Genomic DNA, 19,769 nt, shown 5'->3' with positions numbered 1-19,769 from the left:
TAGCGATCACAACTGGAGGACCTGCTGATGGTCTCTCTGTTGGTCTAGGGCAGGCCTGGAATCCTAATGCTTCCTTTCACGATTTAGTCACCATAACCACAATTCCGAAGGGGCCACAACGATTTGGATGTCTGCCTCTGATTGGATCCTTCTTGGCCCAGCACGTCCGGACTTTAGACATGATTCCCAGATAATGTACACAAGTCCACAGGGTTCAGATTCGGATTAGGAAGAGGAAGTGAGAATGCAATTGCAGAAGAGGGTCGTGAGAGAAACAGAATGAGTGATTACTGTGACTTCTAAGCTCTGCGCTCTAACTCCTCTCTCCATTGGGGGTGTAGCCAGGATGGAGTCACAGGTTTGAGAGTCCGGCAGAGCGTTTGCAGGAGGACGGACGGAAGGCCGATACCCCGCTTACAAGCACCTTTTCTTCAGACACCTGCCAGCGGGGAAAAGGCTAGTATTCGGAGAAGCTGACAAACACCTCAAAACTACGTCTGTTTCCACCGCCACTAAAATCCCCCGTGCGTGCGTGCGTACGTGCGTGCGCGTGCTCGTGTGTGCGCGCGCGCACGCACAGGGTACTGGGACGCCGTTTCTCCCCGCGGAGTCTTCCAGTTTCCCGGCGTGCCTCGGGCCCGCCAAATGGGCGGGGGAGACGCAAGATGGCGGCAGCCACGAATTCCGGCTCCAGCCTCCCACTGTTCGACTGCCCTACTTGGTGAGTGGCGAGGAGACCGGGGCTGGAGTGGTCTGGGCCGGCCTGGGCTGGCCGGGCGGCTCGTTTCCCCCAGCGAGCCGGACGGTGTAGACGGGGCTGACTGAGGGAGAACAGTTCGTCGGGCCGGGCAGCGTGTGGAGGAACCGGGAGCCCAGGCCCAGGCACTGAGGCACCCAGAGTTGGGGGCTCTGAGGCGCTCGCTTACGCGGCCCCTCCGGCCGCCAGCCGGGTTGCCTGGGCGTTTCGGGGCCGTGGCCCTGAACTTGCCTCAACTCCTGACTGGATCGGGTGCGCTGTGGAGCGCCGGACTGCCTGCCCCTGCTCTCTGTCCCGAACGCGCACGAGCTGGCTTCCCGGACCCAGCCCGACCTCAGAGCCCGCGTCCCCTGTGGTGCCGCACCCCCGGCCCAGCACTCTCCCCCCCGGACAGGGAGCTCCCGGAGGGCAGGGACGGCGCCGGCCAACCCCTGCATTCTCAGCGACCGGCGCTGGGGTGGTTGCAAGGAACCCCTTTTATCCTTTCTCAAGTTCGTGGGAATATTCTTGGAATAATTTAGCCTTTGAGTAGAGAGCAAGATGAATAGTTATAAATTGCCTTGAGTTAGAGCTACCTCAGCAGTAACTCACAGGTGCATTACTAATGTTATTCTTCTCTGCCTCCCGCTATGTGGAGGTCCGCAAGGGCAAGGAGTCTGATGCATCCTTTATATTGCCAGCTCCCAGGCCTTAGCCGGGCACATAGTAGGGGTAACATTGCTTTTCCTGTTTCCCAGACAAAAAAAAAAAAAGGCTTTTTCCGATGCACTGTTTTCAGCAACCTGCCGTAGAGTTGGGACAGGATTGTGAGATGACTGTGTTGCTGCTCTTCAAAGTAGACGGACAAGTACATTATTTTCATGCAAATATGCAGACGGACTCTGGCAAGATTGTTCTTTTTTTTTTTTTCAAGCTTCAAGGAGCAAACACAGGAAGCAAGTGAATGTGTGCCCGTTTTCTGAGTTCCTTCGCATTTTGTAACACCCAGTTGCTTCAGTCTACAAATTTTATGTCCCTTTTGGTTTCCTGCTCAGGGATTCCAGATGTTGAGTCAGGATAGTAAACTTATAGTTAGAAGAGACATATCACCTACCTTCAGTCCTGTATGCACCAACTACTGTGTTAGGTGCTTTGGTATGTATCCCTCTTGAATGCTGTGGTTATAGAAATATAGAGAAAAGTGCCCCAAACAAGCCATTATAGGTGGAAAGACCTGTTCAAGAGTAAGAAACATCTCTTGTATTTATTGGTACCTGGTTTCATAGGCATGATATTGGATTGCCCTAACTCCCTAATTGTGTACCTCTGATTTGGTCTCAGAGTTCAGAGCTCTGTTTATTTTGTGATGAGGCTAATCTTGGATCAGCACAAAACACCAACAATGTACTCAACCTTTATATATTATTTGCAGTAGTCACAAAGCTTAGATTCAAACTCAAAGAATCAGGCTACTCCAGCTATAGTACTTGCACTCTCTATGCTGCTTTCTTTCCGAGGTAGATGTTCAGTGTTAACATATAGGTTTCTTTGGTGCTGCTCCAAATACAAATCCATTAAAACCTGTTTTAGAGCAGTTGAATCACTGGGGAAGCAAGTGTCAAACTTAGAAAGGAGCTGTAATAACAGCGAAGTAGATGACATTTCTGCTTGAACATGAGCTAATTATAGGCCGGTAGGAGAGCTGCCGTGTTGAATGGGACAATAATTGTAAATGGTGCTATGAACTCATTCTGAAAATGCTTTTTCCTTCTTATTTTTTAGGGCAGGTAAACCCCCACCTGGATTACATCTGGATGTAGTCAAAGGAGACAAACTAATTGAGGTACAGAAATACATGTCTTTCCGTTTTCCCCCATCACATTAAGGAGTTTTGCCAGTGACTCACTTTTCCACCCCTTCTGCTGTGCTTTGTTTTCCGGTGCTACTTTCGTTCATCCTGATTTTTTTCTATTAAAAGCACATGGTGATATAACACATTCAAACCTCTTATCTCTCATAGCACTCAGGTTTGTTTTGTGTGTGTGTGTGTGTGTGTGTGTGTGTGTGTGTTTTGTGTTTTTGTTTTTGTTTTACTTCTCTCACCTTCCAAATGAAGGATTTTAATAGATCATAGGCCTATGGGCTCTAATCAAACTGGAAGCACTTTAATATGGAAAATTCCCTCTCTCTGAGTACATGGAGTTGTGTGGAAGGTGCAAGATATGTGATCTATAATAATAAAAGCGTAATATGCTAATTTGACCAGTCGAACAATGTTCCAGATGAAGCTGCCACAGCCGTAGGCCAAGGCAGGGGCAGTTAGGGATGATCAGGCAGGTAGGTGAGTGGTTAGGGGCAATCAGGCAGGTAGGCAGGCAGGCAAGCAGTTAGGAGCCAGCGGTCCCAGATTGTGAGAGGGTGCGGGCCAGGTTGAGGGCCTTCCCCACCACCCCCTCCCATGCAGGAATTTCATGCACTGGGCCTTTAGTAATTGAAGAAGAAAGTGAGTGGCATAGATTAAGTTTAGCTTTTAAGTTGCTTTTATGATATTCAGGCCTGAGCCCTTCAAGGAAGAGAACGGAATGGTGATGAAATTCATTCATTTACTCAAAACATTGAGTGCTTACTATGTTCTAGTCATGTGCTCTGCATAGGGACTACAGCAGTGGACAAAACAGGCGTGGTTCTGATCCTCAAAGAAATCTGGTGGGAAAGGCACTACATAAAAAATTACCTGAAATAAGTTCTATAAACGAAAAGTTTAGTAGAATTCCAGATTTTCTACAAGTGTCTAGAATGAACACCACATAGAACTTGAAGATAACAAATTTTGATTACTAGGTATTAAGTTGTGTGAGATTTTATTTTATTTTTAACTTATGGCACCATTTATTTACTAAGAAATGGAGATTAAATCCACTATGACTATGGAGCTGTGAGTCTCCAGGTCTTAGACCAATTTTAGGTTTGCTTGCTCATATAGAATTTAAATTCAGGGTCCCACAAGTGCAGTTGTTTTTGTTTGGTGTGAATAGTAAAAACATCATTCCATGGTTGAAAAGCTGTCTGTGAACATCTCCTGAATGATGTTCTGTAAATATATTACTGTCACTTCAGGATGTTGTAGAGATACCCCAGTATTTTTCAAAGTATTAAAGCAGGAGTTGTGATGAATTTTTAAATTAACTCATCTTGCCCATACCCAATCAGTTTAGAGCCCCTTTGTCAGCGGTTCTTCTGACTTTTTATTTTTTACTAGAGACCCAGTGCACAAAATTTGTGCATGAGTTGAGTTCCTAGTGGTTGCTGTCCAGGGCCTCCTTTCATTCCGTGCCACCCCCTGGTGGTCAGCACACATCATAGTGAGCCAGTCGGTCGAACTCCCGAGGGGACACTTTGTATATTGGGCTTTTATATGGAGAGATTTTATTTACTTGTTTTTAATTGATTTTATGGGGTGACATTGATTAATAAAATTATATAGGTTTCAGGTGTACAATTACATAATACATCATCAGTGTAGAGTTCTATTTTAAAAGTTAAAACACTTCAAGATTATTCAATGAAATAATTTTGCTAAATTGTCTGTAAAACCTATTTTATAGACTGTTTCACAGATATAAAATATTGTCACAAAAAAGCATGAAGCTTTGAAGACATAGAAATCTGTTTTGTTATCAGAATTTAATAAATCTTCAGTTTGCAACAAGAAGAAACAGGAGGCCAGGCCTTAATGATTTATATCATATTCCTTTATGTTTTTAAAGTGCTGTTAGTTGTCAGACATTCCTCTGATACTGATTTCTATTAACTGATAATGTTCTCTGTCTTTCATTGCTCTTAGGTGTGCTGAGTTGCCATACAATTGTCAAGTTGCAGTCTTTAGACATCACTGTGCTGTTTCTGAGAGGAACAGATTTATGTGCTTATTGTTAAAGTTTTAGGCAGCACTTGATACTAGCCGAGCTATCTATGTCCTAGCCTTGTGACAGAGGCTGGTGATGTGTTGTGATAGCTGGGTTTAAGAAGTGCAATATTAAAACAAAAGCCGTGAGTCTTTTTAGCCCAGTGTGTAAAGACGCACTCTGAGTTATAACTCAGTGGCACAACTGAATAATGGTATCAGCCATAGCTAGTCAAGAAATTGTGGCTTTGAAAGACCAAGACATTATTTTATTTACTTGGACAGAGAAAGTACATTGTCTAGGAGTTAACAGACTTCCTTAATTCTGAGACATACTATTTTCCCACTACATTTTTATGTTTCTGTAATTGAGATGTCTTTAATAATGAATGTATATATTTAATTTGGAGGACCTTTCACTCCCCATCGCCCTCTAAACACCTAGATCTCTGGTATGTCTCTGGTACCTTAGAAACATAGAAATTTGGTCAGTGGTATATTAGAACCCAAGATCTGGTGGTCTTATGTACTGTTTCCTTGAGGTTAGCCAATGAGCCCTTTGGTTAGCAAATTTAAGTTTGTGAGGGCATAATCTGGGTGCATATAAATATGAACGAAAAATGCAGTAGATTCCACCTGCACAGATATTACTTAAAGAATAAGATGTTGAAACTTAAAAACTCTCGGTTTTAAAGCAGTGTCTTATATTTAACCCAAATCTTAAAATTTGAGTTTAGGCAAACCTGAGATGACCGTCTTATTGAGCTGTCAGGCGGTTCGGTCTTGCTGCTGCCTAGCAGTATAGTCTGGGTCTGGAACAAGCCTTGTCAGTAGCAGATGGTCACTGTGGACAGCGTTTCCCAGCTGTGACCCACATACCTAGACTAGCTTGAACTAATTTTGAACCTTAAGGCTAATGTTGAAAGAAACTGGGTAAGTGATTGTTTAAAGAAAAATTAAGGATGTGCCCTATAGTTGTTCATTCATTAAAATGTTCCTTGCCATATAGTGCATTTTCTGATGCAGGTAGAGTGGAAAAAATATATAATATGGTTAAAAGAGCTTAGACTCTGAAGTCAGACAGATTTCTGCCTCTCTGAATTTCTAATTTAGCTTTTAAATATCTTGCTGGGTGAACTTGAATGTGTTAATTTCTTTATGCCTTAGTTTTGTCATTTATAAAAATAGGAATAATAGTATGTGCCCACCACATAGAGTGATGGTGAGGGTGAAATGACAGCATAAAATACACGGTGTGTGGCACATAAATACCCATAAATACCCTGTTATCAGTGCATGAGGCATATTTCTGATCTTGTAAGGGGAACATGAAAGCATAAGGGAGAATAGTAACCTTCAGTGAGTTCAGTGACATAGCCAGGAATGAAATATAAACCTCTTGATTTGTAGCCTGGAAGCATACTAACTTGACTGTGCTTCTCTGCTCAGCATTGTGCTGTCTTCTCTCAGGGATTTTAGGAGGAGTGTCGTGTGAAATGTGAACTAGAGCTTAATGAAACCTTGAAAGGGTTATTCTTTAAAATGGTCAAATTGTAGACTTTTAAAACTGGTAAAAGTGCTAGAAAAAATTTATCTAGAGTCCTTTGTCTTTGACAGCTCAGTTTACAACCAGGCTGTGTCAGGGTTTACTAACCCATATTAAAAGAAAAATAAGGTCAGTGTTGTAAGTTTCTTATAAAGGTAAATTCAGCTCAGTATTTCAAAAGTACGTTGGGGCTATGATAGCATGATTCAAATATAAATAGGTATTTATAACCCCTTTCTTTCCTAATCATTTGGTAGTCTTCCTTTGGTATATGTTTCTGAAAAGCAGTCATTACTTTATAAACATGCTTTGTGTTCTTATTTCTTGCTTGACCTAAAATTACTGTCTGTTGAATCTTAAATTTCCAATGGACAGAAGACAACCCCTTTTGCAGGTCACTTTTACGTAATAGAATTAGTAAGAAAACTTTTCATATCAGCACCAAACATTTGACCACTACATTTGGGGATGTTGTCATCTATCCCTCAATATGTTAGTAAGTTATTCTGAGCTCTTTATCTTAAAGAATAATAGGAAGTAAATTTTTTTCACTGTGGCAAGGAATTTTTCTATTCAAGATCCTCTACTTATTTGATTAGAAGAATTTTTGTTTAACCCTGTTGAGACTATTTAAGTAACATTTAATTTAATGTTTATTTAGAAACTGATTATTGATGAGAAGAAATATTACTTATTTGGGAGAAACCCTGATCTGTGTGACTTTACCATTGACCACCAGTCTTGCTCTCGGGTCCACGCTGCCTTGGTCTACCACAAGCATCTGAAGAGAGTTTTTCTAATAGATCTCAATAGCAGTAAGTAACTCACATCCCATTCTGTCTTACATTTCTTTTGGGCAATGTGAAAGTTCTCTTTAAGTTCTTCAGTTTCAAAATTGTGTTTTATTATTCATCAAGGAAGAAGTTTACATTTGATTTTTAAATCAACTCTTCTCGATTCCTGTGATACCGCCTATTTTCCTGAATAATTGATGACTGGAGAGAGAAGAGGGTTTTGGGGAGGACTGTCCTGGAGGAGGCACTAGGTATATATATAGAGAACAACTTCAACAAAAACACTCAGGAGCTAGGGATTATGGGTATCTAAGTGTTTACAGGACCATGATAAATTGTGGTCCAATTTAGGCAGAAGCTGTGGTTAGCTCCATTAATATAATAAAGTAGTGGTGCAAGACAGCAACAACAATACTTGGTTTGAGCAATATTTATTTTTTTTTTAAAGGTTCTTTATCCCAGTTACATTCTGCTTTGACTAACTAATAATATAAATTTTAATTTTGTGAATATATTCAACTAATAAGATTTTTAACTTTGTGCTCACTTTGGCAGCACATATATTAAAATAGGAACGATACAGAGAAGATTATCATGGCCCCTGCGCAAGGATGACATGCAAATTCGTGAAGCGTTCCATATTAAAAAAAAAAAAAAAAAAAAAAAAAAAAGATTTTCAACTTTGCCAAAGATAATCCCAGAAATGTAGTTGAGACTTACCTACATGGAGCCTTGAAGTTTTTCACTTCTTCCCTATATAAATACAGTGTAAAATTAAAGGATCCTGCTTCTGGGCTCCTTCCCCACTTTTCCAACACATACCCAACCCTAGTCTGCAGATATAATGGTTTGGAAAGCCTTGTCTCACAAGTACTTACTTGCAAATTTATCTCATCTTTTCTGTCCATTTTATAACATGTAGAAAAATATTCGGACTCAGCAGTAAGATTTTGGCTTGCCTTGGTATTGATAATGCACCTGTTTCAGCCAACCTCCTTTCCTGTTCTGGGGAAAACCCAAGCATAACTGCCACGAGGGCCTGTATTCCTTAGACTTGGGGCTGGAGAGGTCAGACCACAGTGAGGCCTGTCTCCTGCCTTGGGTGGCATGGTTATTGCTGGGTTGGAGCCATTCCTGCTGGACCCAGAATGGAGCCAAGCCTGTCTGGCAGCAGAGAGCAAGCAGTGGTATTTGTTATCTGGGTTAACAGCAGGTCTGAAGATGAGTAAGAATTCCACTGAAGAGATTCAAGACCCAGTGAAGGAGTTTTCCTTTTCATTGTGACCCATGACAAGGGATGCAAAGTGGACTCAGTGTCATTTTTATTTTAAAAAGCAGAACTGATAATGCTGGGAGGAGCTGCTCTCCTACAACTCAGGTTGGTTTTTTTCTCTTACATTTTTGATTTGGTTATTCCCAGCACACGGCACTTTCTTGGGTCACATTCGGTTGGAACCTCACAAGCCTCAGCAAATTCCCATCGATTCCACAGTCTCATTTGGCGCATCCACAAGGGCATACACTCTACGTGAGAAGCCTCAGACATTGCCATCGGCTGTGAAAGGAGATGAGAAGATGGGTGGAGAGGATGATGAACTCAAGGGCTTACTGGGGCTTCCAGAGGAGGAAACCGAACTTGATGTAATTCCACGTCTCTGTCATTATTTTGTCTTTTGGGACTCTAGTTTTTCCATTATGTAGCTGTCTGTGTAGCTTGAAATGCCAAAGACTTAGCAGGAGGTTTTCTTGAGCCCAGTGATGGGCCTTTGCCACTTTGTCAGTTATGAGGTGGTCAACTGTGACACACTGTGGAGAGCTACATTGTGCGATTTGGTTATGTATGACCAGGGGTAACAAGGAAACTGGTCTCTTGCCAATACACCCTCATGGTTGTCTTATGCACCTTCACTGGATGTTAGAAGCCAAGGCTGGGAGTTAAAAGTTTTCTAGAGCTGCACTATCAAATGCGGTGGCTATTAACCACATTTCAAATACTCAGCAGTCGCATGTGGCTAGTGACTTCCATGTTGAATGGCACAAAAAGAGAACATTGTCATGATTCAGAAAGTTTGATTGGACAGCACTGACTTAGGCTGAAGCTTTCATTCATTTACATTGCTTTCTTGATGTTGTCCAAATAGCCCAGGGATCCTCTGAATAGAGCTATACTGGTTTTGTTCTTATGGGCCTGGCTGCCCTGAAGACTATGAATTTTACGATATTTTATTTAAGTGCTAAAATTTTCCTTTTCTGAAGGCTGGCCCCAATATGTGATGTGGCTGTCAGCCTTTACATGTCAGTCACTGCACTGGTGTGACTGGTCTATTTGGGTAGACCATATGTAAGCATGTCCTTAGCCACCCACGTGCACTTCCTATTCTAGTTACACTAAGGCAGTGTCCCAGCCAGCACCAGGGAAATCTTAAAATGTAGAAGTTATTTTGTTCTAAAAAGGTAGCCTCATAGCCAGAGGCCTTGATGGTGGTCACTCTTACCCATTTCTCCTCCAGACTTCTTCCTTGCTTTCCTTTATTTTAAATTTGTATGTGAGGTCCTCTCTGGGTCTTTATTCTCAAGATATTTTGAATATCTTAAACTGCATTGCAGATTGGAATAAGTCCAGAGGATTGGGAAGAGGCAGGCAGCAGTGCTGAGGCCAAGTTAATCATTGAGATGGATGGATGGTTATGAATAGAAATGGGACCGTACCCAGGAATGGGGAGTGACAAAATATTAATGCCAAGTGTGAAGTGCACTGACAATGTCCTTGTGAGTTCTCAAAGAGAGTTGCTGGGAAGAAAGCTGCCAATCATCCTTTCTCATCACTTTTATTACTTTAAAAGAATTATTGGAGTTCCTTCCAGATACATTCTTTTAATTCTTGGCATAAAGACATGATAACCTTTCTTAAAAACAAGCAAATCTCATCTGGCCAGTGTTGCTCAGTAGTTGAGCATCAACCTATGATCCAGGAGATCACATCCATTCCTGGTCAGGGCACATGCCTAGGTTGCAGGCTTGATCCCTAGTGTGGAGCATGCTGGAGGCAGCCAAGCGATGATTCTCTCTCATCATGTTCTCTCTCTCTCTCCCTTTCCCTTCCTCTTTGAAGTCAATAAAAAAAAACACAACAAAACCTCAACTCAAAGATATTTGTACAGATGACCTGTTCTCAGCTCAAGGCACTCACCTCCTTTTGCATATCACTGCCCCACTAGTCAAAGGGGGCACATTCTGTCAAAGGTGATTTATAAATATTAGCAATCTGGGGATAGTAATGAGTTCTTTCTGAATACAGAGGAGAATCTTGTCTGCCTGGGGAAGTCAAGGTTAGCCCCTAATGCCTTTCTGCCCTTCATTTAGTAAGATATTCTGCTTCAAATGTTGTGTGTACTGACTTGTCTTTTCCTGTGTGAACCCTGGCCTAGAACCTGACAGAGTTCAACACTGCCCACAACAAGCGGATTTCCACCCTCACCATTGAGGAGGGGAATCTGGATATTCAGAGACCAAAGAGGAAGAGGAAGAATTCACGGGTGACTTTCAGTGAGGATGATGAGATCATCAACCCAGGTGAGGTGTCTTTCCAGTTTCTTCTGATGAAAAAGCTGTGGTCACAGAGAGTAGTGTACACAACCTATAGGTCAGATGTAATGTTTCCAAGGTTTAGGATAACAGGTGCTATGTTAAGGAGAGATAGTTTTTACAGTTCATTGGTGGAGTGCTCTCAACAACTCAGGGGTTATCCATTTGCTCTGTGGAAGAAATAGCTAACAAGAGGGTCCATTTAATTCAGTATACAGAGCAAGGCTGTAATTCTCTGCTGATCCAGAATGTCTGTGTCATAGTTGAGGTTTAAGTTAAGCATAAATGTTTTCTGTCTTGACCTCAAAGCAGAATGTTATTGTCTTTATGGGGTTCTGTGTATGAGTAGTAACTCATACATTGGAGAACCTTCTGCTGCTACTAATTACTAACTGCATTGAAGACTTGCCTCTCTAGAAGGAAGTAATTTAGAGTTTGTATGAAATGTCAGTAAGATAAGAGCATTGTATTATGGGAAGGCCACGAACTACCAATTTGTTCCACCATTCAATATTTATTTATTGAGCCGAAACCGGTTTGGCTCAGTGGATAGAGCGTCTGCCTGCGTACTGAAAGGTCCTGGGTTCGATTCTGGTCAAGGGCATGTACCTTGGTTGCAGGCACATCCCCAGTAGGGGTTGTGCAAGAGGCAGCTAATCGATGTTTCTCTCACATCGATGTTTCTATCTCTATCTCTCTCCCTTCCTCTCTGTAAAAAAAAAAAAAAAAAAAATCAATAAAATATATTTTTAAAAAACAACAACATTCATTTATTGGGCCTATGTTCAAAATTTATTTATTGGACCTATGTTGTACCTTAAGTACTCTGGTAGATGGATGATGTAGAGCTGTGAGGTACAGTTACACAGTGAAAATGGAATTGGGATTAAAACGAACACTTGGCCGAAACCGGTTTGGCTCAGTGGTAGAGCGTCGATCTGTGGACTGTAAGGTCCCAGGTTCGATTCTGGTCAAGGGCATGTACATTAGTTGCGGGCACATCCCTGGTAGGGGGTGTGCAAGAGGCAGCTGGTCGATGTTTCTCTCTCATCGATGTTTCTAACTCTCTATCTCTCTCTTCCTCTCTGTAAAATATCAATAAAATATATTTTTTTTTTTAAAAAGAAAGAGAACTTGCTTGAAAATAAATCTCAATGGATAGAAGAAACAAGGATCTCAGACTAACAAGTTGCTTTTAATTTCCAAAGTAAAATGCAATGAGAATCACTTTCAAGTCCTGCTTTTAGGTTCAAAATATCAATTATTTAAATGGAGATGGTCTGCTCCAGCATGGGAGGAAAAAAAAAATATCAAGGGATTTTAGTTAATTGAAAATGCAGTTTTATGTGGACTCAAGGGTCCCGGGTTCGATTAAGGTCAAGGGCACATACCTTGGCTGCAGGCTTCTCTCCGGCCCGGGCCCTGGTTGGAGCTCATGCAGGAGACAACCAATTGATGTGCTTCCCTCACATCAATATTTCCGTTTCCCTCTCTCTTCCACTTTCTCTAAAAACCAATGGAAAAATATCCTTGGGTAAGGATGAGAGAGAGAGAGAGAGAGGGAGGAGAGAGAGGAGAGAGAGAGAGAGAGAGGTCATTAGAAGTATGTGAAAACTAATCAGGTGCAGTGTAAGATTGGATTAATAGAAGAATTGGGGACAGTGACTCCATTGGTCTGTGTTCTGAGCCTAACTCGTCCATATGTTACTAAATACAAGCATGGCCCTAACCATCAAATAAATATGTGAGGGAGGAGGAGACTCTTATATACGGAAAACTGCCCTCAATTCTGGGAATGTAGGGAACCATGCACAAGGGAGACAGAGGAGGCATGCCCCCTGTGGTCGGATATTTGCAGGACTAACCTTAAAAAAGGAACAGTGGGCAAAACCAGAGCTAGTGAGTAGCAAGTATTTGGCTCAGCATAAAAAGCAACAATGAGCCCTAACCAGTTTGGCTCAGTGGATACAGTGTCAGCCTGCAGACTGAAAGATCCCAGTTTCGATTCCATTCAAGGGCATGTTACCTTGGTTGCGGGCACATCCCCAATAGAAGGTGTGCAGGAGGCAGCTGATCGATGTTTTTCTCTCATCAGTGTTTCTAACTCTCTATCCCTCTTCCTTTCTCTCTGTAAAAAATCAATAAAATATATATTTTAAAGCAACAATGAATCCTTATATTTAGAAGAATTAAAAGGATTTCTCTGGCCGAAACCGGTTTGGCTCAGTGGTAGAGCGTCGGTCTGCAGACTGAAAGGTCCCAGGTTTGATTCCAGTCAAGGGCATGTACATCGGTTGCGGGCACATCCCCCGATAGGGGGTGTGCAAGAGGCAGCTGGTCGATGTTTCTCTCTCATCGATGTTTCTAGCTCTCTAGCTCTCTCCCTTCCTCTCTGTAAGAAATCAATAAAATATATTTTTTTTAAAAAGGATTTCTCTGAAAGAGATTGAGGCATTAATTCTAGTGACAAGTTTACTTTCTGATGGTGTGTGAAGTAGAAAGGATTACTCCTAAAAGTATTGAATGCCCGAGGGAAATGTTTAGTCACGAGCTTTATGATCAATCTAGGAAACTTATTTCTGGGCCCTGGAATCTATTGAGTAAGTTTCCAGAGGTTGGGCCTAAAAATTTGCAGCTTCAAACAAGCTATTATTGTATTGATGAACAGTCAGTAACAGGAATTACTGGACTAAACATTAAGCCTTTCTCAGGACTCAGTGTCTGATCTGCTTTGTTTTTCTTCTGGAAAATAATTGCCCCAGAGCTTTATTAAGGTGCTGTATTCAGGCAGAATATAGCATAAAGGTTAAGAGTATGGGCTCTGAAATCAGAGGGCCTGGGTTTGAAATCCACCTCTCCTCTTAGTAATTATATGACCTTGGCCAAGTGACTTAAAAAACTACTGGCCTCAATGCAAACATGTCCCGTACTTGGTCTTATCTCTTTCTTCCTGTAGAGTGAATGAAGCTAGAAATTTGTAAGGTATAATAAGCTGTGAGGAGGGAGCTGCTCTTCCGCTCTGCCTGGATGAGGGCTTCAGATCCTTTAGTAAAAATCCGTGTGTGAGTGTGTGTATAAAATTACTCCTCCTCACTGGGGATATTTTTCCCATTGATTTCTAGAGAGAGTAGAGGGAGGGAGGGAAGGAGAAAGAGAGAGAGAAACATGGATGTGATTCAGACACATTGATAGCCTCCCGCATGCACCATGACCAGGCCTGGGATGGAACCTGCAACCCAAATCTGTGCCCTTGATGGGGAATCAAACCCATGACCCTTCAGTAGGCAGACCGATACTCTAACTACTGAGCATACTGGCCATGGCAGTAAAAGTCTTGATTTTATACAGTTCAGGTCAAAAGGCCAAGTAAAGTTGGAAGCCCTGGATCTGAATCCTAATTCTGTTATTTGCTAATGAGTGGGCATTACCAAGATAGGTGGTGTGTGACCTCTGGACATGTCATTATTTTATCACTATCATGGGATCACTGCTATGCACTCTACTTTCTCCCTCAAAAGAGGGAAGTATATGGAATGAGAAAGCACTCGGGGAAGGCAGCACAGCATAGTGGTCCAGTCCTGTTCTGGCTACTTGGACTAAATCCTATCTCCTCCACTCTTCCATAAGGGACTAGGCCTCTTTACTCCTCTTAGCCTGAGGTGTCTTCTTGGCTATTAAATGTTTACTGTAGCCCTAGGTGGTTTGATTCAGTGGATAGAGCGTCGGCCTGGGGACTGAATGGTTCCCGGTTCGATTCCAGTCAAGGGCAGATGTCCAGGTTGTGGTCTCAGATCCCCAGCATCGAGTATGTAGGATGCAGCCAATCAATTATTCTCTATCATCATTGATGTTTCTATCTCTCCCCCTCTCCCTTCCTCTCTGAAATAAAAACAAAAATATTAAAAAATGTTTTTTAAAAAAGTTGATTGTAGTTGTGCTCACCTCATAGGCTTATTGTGAGGATTTAAAACAGTGCCCGCACATAGAAACACTTGACGTGTTAGCTGTATTTTATTGTTTTAATATGTGTTATGATTGCTTTGTTTATAGTGAGCCCTGTTCCATTAACCCTCCCCGTGGAATGCCCCACTAATCCTTCCCTCATGTCTTTCTGTAGAGGACGTGGATCCCTCAGTTGGACGTTTCCGGAACATGGTACAGACTGCAGTGGTCCCAGTAAAGGTAGGAAGCACATTTGAAATGCCATTTCATATAGTCTGGTTTAAAAATCCACTCCTTTACAAATAGGTTAGGTGTACTTAATTTTCTTTTTTTAATATATTTTATTGATTTTTTTACAGAGAGGAAGGGAGAGAGAGAGCTAGAAACGTCGATGAGAGAGAAACATCGACCAGCTGCCTCTTGCACACCCCCTACTGGGTATGTGCCCGCAACCAAGGTACATGCCCTTGACCGGAATCGAACCCAGGACCCTTCAGTCCGCAGACCAACGCTCTATCACTGAGCCAAACTGGTTTCGGCGGGTATACTTAATTTTAAAACACATTCTTTGTTCCTCTCCCATTTTTTTTACCCTGTGGTCATACTTTTATTCCATCTATGTCTCGAGGATTCTGGAGCCCATAGTAGGGCTGCAGGGGACCAGCCAGCTTGATGCTGTGTGTAAATTATGGTGCAATATAAATTTACCTCCTGCAAGCTGCAGAGAGGCCCACCTTTCCTTAGCCTTTCCCTTTCACTCAGAGTAGCTATTAGGCAGGAAGGAGGCATTGTTGTATTTCTGCATGGCACTGCTGCCTTTTGCTGTGCCTGGGAGTGGCACAGATAGGAAAGCCAGCCCAAACCTGATGAGGTTTATAAAGACCAGGTATGTTGGAGAACTAAGAGATGGAAGTTACAGAGATGTTCTGATTGCTAAACATGTGGAGGAACTACCTGACTAGCTAGGAATAAATAGTCCTTTAAGTACTGGGATCCCTGTAAATAGAGGTATTAAAAAAGTAATTGGGCCGAAACCGATTTGGCTCAGCAGTAGAGCGTCGGTCTGCGGACTGAAAGGTCCCAGGTTCGATTCCGGTGAGGGGCATGTATGTCGGTTGCAGGCACATCCCTGGTAGGGGGTGTGCAAGAGGCAGCTGGTCGATGTTTTCTCTCTCATCGACATTTCTAGCTCTCTATCTCTCTCCCTTCCTCTCTGTGAAAAATCAATAAAAATATATTTAAAAAAAAAAAGTAATTGGGCCCTAGCTGGTTTGGCTTAGTGGATAGAGGGTCGGCCTGCGGACTGAAGGGTCCCAGGTTCAATTCCAGTCGAGGGCACATGCCCAGATTGCAGGCTTGATCCCAAGTAGGGGGGATGCAGGAGACAGCTGGTCAATGATTCTCTCTCATCATTGATGATTTTCTCTCTCTCTTCCTCTCCCTTCCTCTCTAAAATCAATAAAAATATATTTTTAAAAGTAATTGGAAAATGCTGTTCAGAGATGCTATAGAGATTTTGTTTGTTTTCAGTGCACAAAAATCTATTATATTTTTATGTCCTTGCAATGAACAGAGTTTTATTTTTTTAAAGTCTTTAGAATATATAAGACTAGAGTGTATGTCAAATTCCAGGTTAGTCTTTGTTTAATTCAAAAGGAGTAGAGAAGTGAGAGGAATCTTTCATGAACTTTCTTTAGTCTCTTGTGAAAAAGTACAGGGTGGAATTTTTCTGTGCAACTCCATAGTGCTCATGTCACATTTCTCCTTGAGCTCTTTTCTCTCTTTTTGGAATGTTCTGTTGTCATTAAAGTACAAAACCAGAAGATATTTTTACTTTTAAATCAGATTTATTATGATATAATTTACATACAGTAAAATGCACACATGGTAAGTGTACAGTTTGAGTTTTGACAAATGTATACCACTGGGTCATCACCATTATAACCAGCATACAGAAGGTTTCCATCACCCGGAAAAGTCCTCTGTGTCCCTCTGCTGTCAGTTCCCTTCCACTCCCAGCCCCAGGCAACCAGTAAACTTCTCTCATTCACTACACATTTGTTTTGCTCTGAGATTACTGTTTAGAAAATTGGTGCCCAACATGAAGATAAATACTAATTTCTGATCCCCCACCCCCTCCAAATTTAAATACCTACTACCACCCATTATCACCTATTTTCTAAAAGGACATTTCAACACCAAAAAAGAGGAGGAGAGATATGACAAGCTAAGGATAGTCACTTAAACTGGATGAGGTTTACTTTATAAAACATACACTATCCTCATTTTTCTCATTGTGGCTTAGGTTGGTAAGTACTTTATGTGGACCCATCGCATTAGAGGACCATTATAAAATCTCTTTAGTCACTGAGATTTCAGGACTGGGAAATAGGTTGTCTGGGAAACAAACTAAGCCGGAGGTCCAGGCGCCTCCCAGTATGTTAGGGCTAGAAGAGAAAAGACTGATCAGCACCACCCTGTGCCTCACCCCTTGTCTGCTCTGTTCCCTGTAAACCACAGAAGAAGCGGATGGAAGGCCCTGGCTCCCTGGGCCTGGAGGAATTGGGAAGCAGGCGGATGCAGAACTTTGCCTTCAGTGGGGGACTCTACGGGGGCCTGCCACCCACACACAACGAGGCCGGCTCCCAGCCCCATGGCATCCATGGGACAGCACTCATTGGCGGTTTGCCCATGCCCTACCCGAACCTCGCCCCCGATGTGGACTTGACTCCTGTTGTGCCATCAGCAGTGAACATGAATCCTACACCAAACCCTACAGTCTACATCCCCGAAGCTGTAAACGAACCCAAGAAGAAGAAATACGCAAAAGAAGCGTGGCCGGGCAAGAAGCCGACGCCCTCCTTACTAATCTGATATTTTTGTCGTGGAAAGGGGTGGGTGGGCGGGGATTGGGTGGAAGGGTGATGCGGGAGCTGATGAACTTGGGAGAAATTTTTCCATGTGTGCAGTATCGTCTTTCAGAACGTCTCCTGGGTCCCAAACATCTAATACCAAAACGGGGTGGGGTTGGAATATCCCGACAAGACTGCTTCAGGACACTTCCAGTGTAGAACTATGCGTCATTTTAAGTTGGTGCCCTGGAGCCTCCCAGGTCTCCGTGGCCTCCTTTTTCTTTCTTCCTCCTCTCCAGGGTTATTTTTCTTTTAAGTCATGTACTCTATGGAGAGACTCAAGGCCCAAAGAGTCGGATTTAGAACTGGAGAGGTGACCGTGGCATCACCAGCCTTAGGGTCCAACAGCCTAATTTATATTTACTCTCCCTGTGGGTTCCACACAGCAGAGGGCTGCCATGGACCTGAGCCTGATAAAAAGGGTTAAAATCCTTCAGTGAAGCTAAAGTTCAAAAATGTTTTTGCTGGGCCAGTGGTTTTGAGGTCCAGTAGTTTGGCTTTTCTCTTTTGTCCTTTCAGCTGGAATGAGAATATTTTGATTGATCGTGGTCTGTGACCAGTGAACGCCATAGACACAGGTTGATAGTTTTAAACTTATTACTTTGTTTGAAATTTACCTGTTTTTCTTTTCAAACCTGAGTACTCTGTACTCGCTGAAGTTTCTCATTTGATTCCAGAGTACTGTACTCTCCAAGGCTTTCCTTTTCAGGTGTGTTATGAAGGCAATTTTTAAAGCATTTGACCAGTTAGAACAACCCCAATTAGGAAAAGATTCTACTTTCAATAACCGGTGCCTCAGAGAAGACATTTTAGATGTTGGTTTGGAGGCGCTTCCCCCCTTTGGGAGCTCTTGTTACCCGAGCTCTACGATGAGGCTGGGCTAATGGCCATAGGAGACGAAGGTAGGAAACATCGATAAGAGCTTTGTATAGAGATTTGTACATTTGTGTAATAGGCCTTTTCACGCTTTATGTGTAGCTTTTTACCTGTAACCTTTATTACATTGTAAATTAAACGTAACTTTTGGCATTCCGGCGCAGTTGTGATTCCGTCACCATCACCGATTCCCACTGACGTTAGGAAATGCTGCCAAAGGTATGCTGTTGGGTTTGGGAGGTGGTGCCCTGTCCCCATTTTATTTCCGCAAATGAGAACACCCCCTAATGAAGGCAGAAACTCTGACTATAGATTCTGGCCCCCAGAGTGGAGCCTCACGGAGCCATGTGGGTTGAGAGATGCCAGCCATCAGGAGGCAGAACCACAGAGGTGACAGGAGACTGGGCTTGGGGCCATGACCTGGAGTGGGCATGGTTTAAACTGGTCATCTGCCCTCTGGCTACAGTGGCAGCTCGGGCACTGAAGTTGAGTAGGCTCAGAAGGGGTTTCAGCCAGAGCTGGAGTGGAATGGATGTCTTCGTACAGGAGCCACTGTCAGGAAGTGTGCGTGGTGGGTGGTGAGAATCATGCAGGCGGCTTTGTGATGCGGATGCACCTTGGGTCCGCAGCAGCCTGTTAAAATGCCCACAACCGAAGCCGGTTTGGCTCAGTGGATAGAGCGTCAGTCTGCGGACTGGAAGGTCCCAGGTTCGATTCCAGTCAAGGGCATGTACATTGGTTGCGGGCACATCCCCAGTGGAGGGTGTGCAGGAGGCAGCTGGTCCATGTTTCTCATCGACGTTTCTAACTCGCTCTCTCTCCCTTCCTCTCGGTAAAAAATCAATAAAATATATTTTAAAAAAACACAAAAAAAACAGGCCCACAGAAGCGCCAGTGTCCAGGAAGCTGACATCATCAGCCTCTAAAAACGAGTGTCTTCATCTCAGGAGAGCATTTTCCCCCTGCTGGTAGCAAAGATGACGTTAGATACACACACAGCACCTGCCTAGCCTGCCAGCCGTTTACAGCCTGTCACTGAACTCACATGGCCCTAAGAGGAATACCGCTTTTGTCCCCATTCTGTAGATGAGAAAACTGGCTCAGAGGCAAAAAAAAAACTTCCCCAGCATCCCACTAAGTGAAGTCAGGATTGGAACTAGCCTGAATCCAGAGCACAGGTTTCCGCAGCCTGCGGGACGAGCTGGGGAAGGATGTGTGTGGCACGCGGTGGAACACTGCTCAGCGGTTTGGGCCGTATTCATTTGCAGTTAGGAGTTTGTTTGCAAATGGTAAGTTCCTGGGTGGTACCTTAAAGGATTTAGACTTAGTTTACGTAGTAAAAATGAGTCATTGGTGAGAGATCGTGCCCTGTACTATTTGGTTCCAGCATTTTGAGTTGCAGAGTGAAACTTGCATTTGTGTCTCAAGGCTCAACAGACTATCCCAGCCTGCAAAGCTGTTCATCTTTCCCTTC

At 43.0% G+C, this 19,769-nt stretch overlaps 1 protein-coding gene and 2 non-coding genes across 13 annotated transcripts; all 3 read left to right on the top strand.

Annotated features, from left to right (window-relative positions):
• The first annotated feature begins 563 nt into the window (after nt 1–563).
• On the top strand, nt 564–18,448 carry PPP1R8 (protein phosphatase 1 regulatory subunit 8). Of its 11 annotated transcripts, XM_036448370.1 has the most exons (7): nt 564–721; nt 2,519–2,579; nt 6,848–7,001; nt 8,401–8,621; nt 10,409–10,553; nt 14,683–14,747; nt 17,028–18,448. In XM_036448370.1, the coding sequence occupies exons 1-7, from the start codon at nt 666–668 to the stop codon at nt 17,379–17,381; spliced, it is 1,056 nt and encodes a 351-aa protein (XP_036304263.1). In that variant the 5' UTR covers nt 564–665; the 3' UTR covers nt 17,382–18,448. The 11 variants fall into 11 exon arrangements, with proteins under 11 accessions (XP_036304263.1, XP_036304264.1, XP_036304270.1 ...); XM_036448377.2 differs by lacking the exon at nt 6,848–7,001 and having other exon boundaries at nt 662–721; XM_036448376.1 differs by lacking the exons at nt 564–721; nt 2,519–2,579 and adding an exon at nt 7,108–7,231 and having other exon boundaries at nt 6,859–7,001.
• LOC118725156 lies at nt 4,682–4,847 on the top strand. The gene has a single exon (XR_004989896.1). It is a non-coding gene; the product is annotated as a small Cajal body-specific RNA 1 (non-coding RNA).
• LOC118724989 lies at nt 7,520–7,626 on the top strand. Its single transcript, XR_004989757.1, has one exon. It is a non-coding gene; the product is annotated as a U6 spliceosomal RNA (small nuclear RNA).
• Nucleotides 18,449–19,769: the final 1,321 nt, after the last annotated feature.

Source organism: Pipistrellus kuhlii, unplaced genomic scaffold (genome assembly GCF_014108245.1).
Source record: "Pipistrellus kuhlii isolate mPipKuh1 unplaced genomic scaffold, mPipKuh1.p scaffold_m20_p_2, whole genome shotgun sequence".
NCBI lineage: Eukaryota > Metazoa > Chordata > Mammalia > Chiroptera > Vespertilionidae > Pipistrellus > Pipistrellus kuhlii.
The sequence above is the reverse complement of the archived record's forward strand: the minus strand, read 5'-3'. Positions and strand labels throughout refer to the sequence as shown.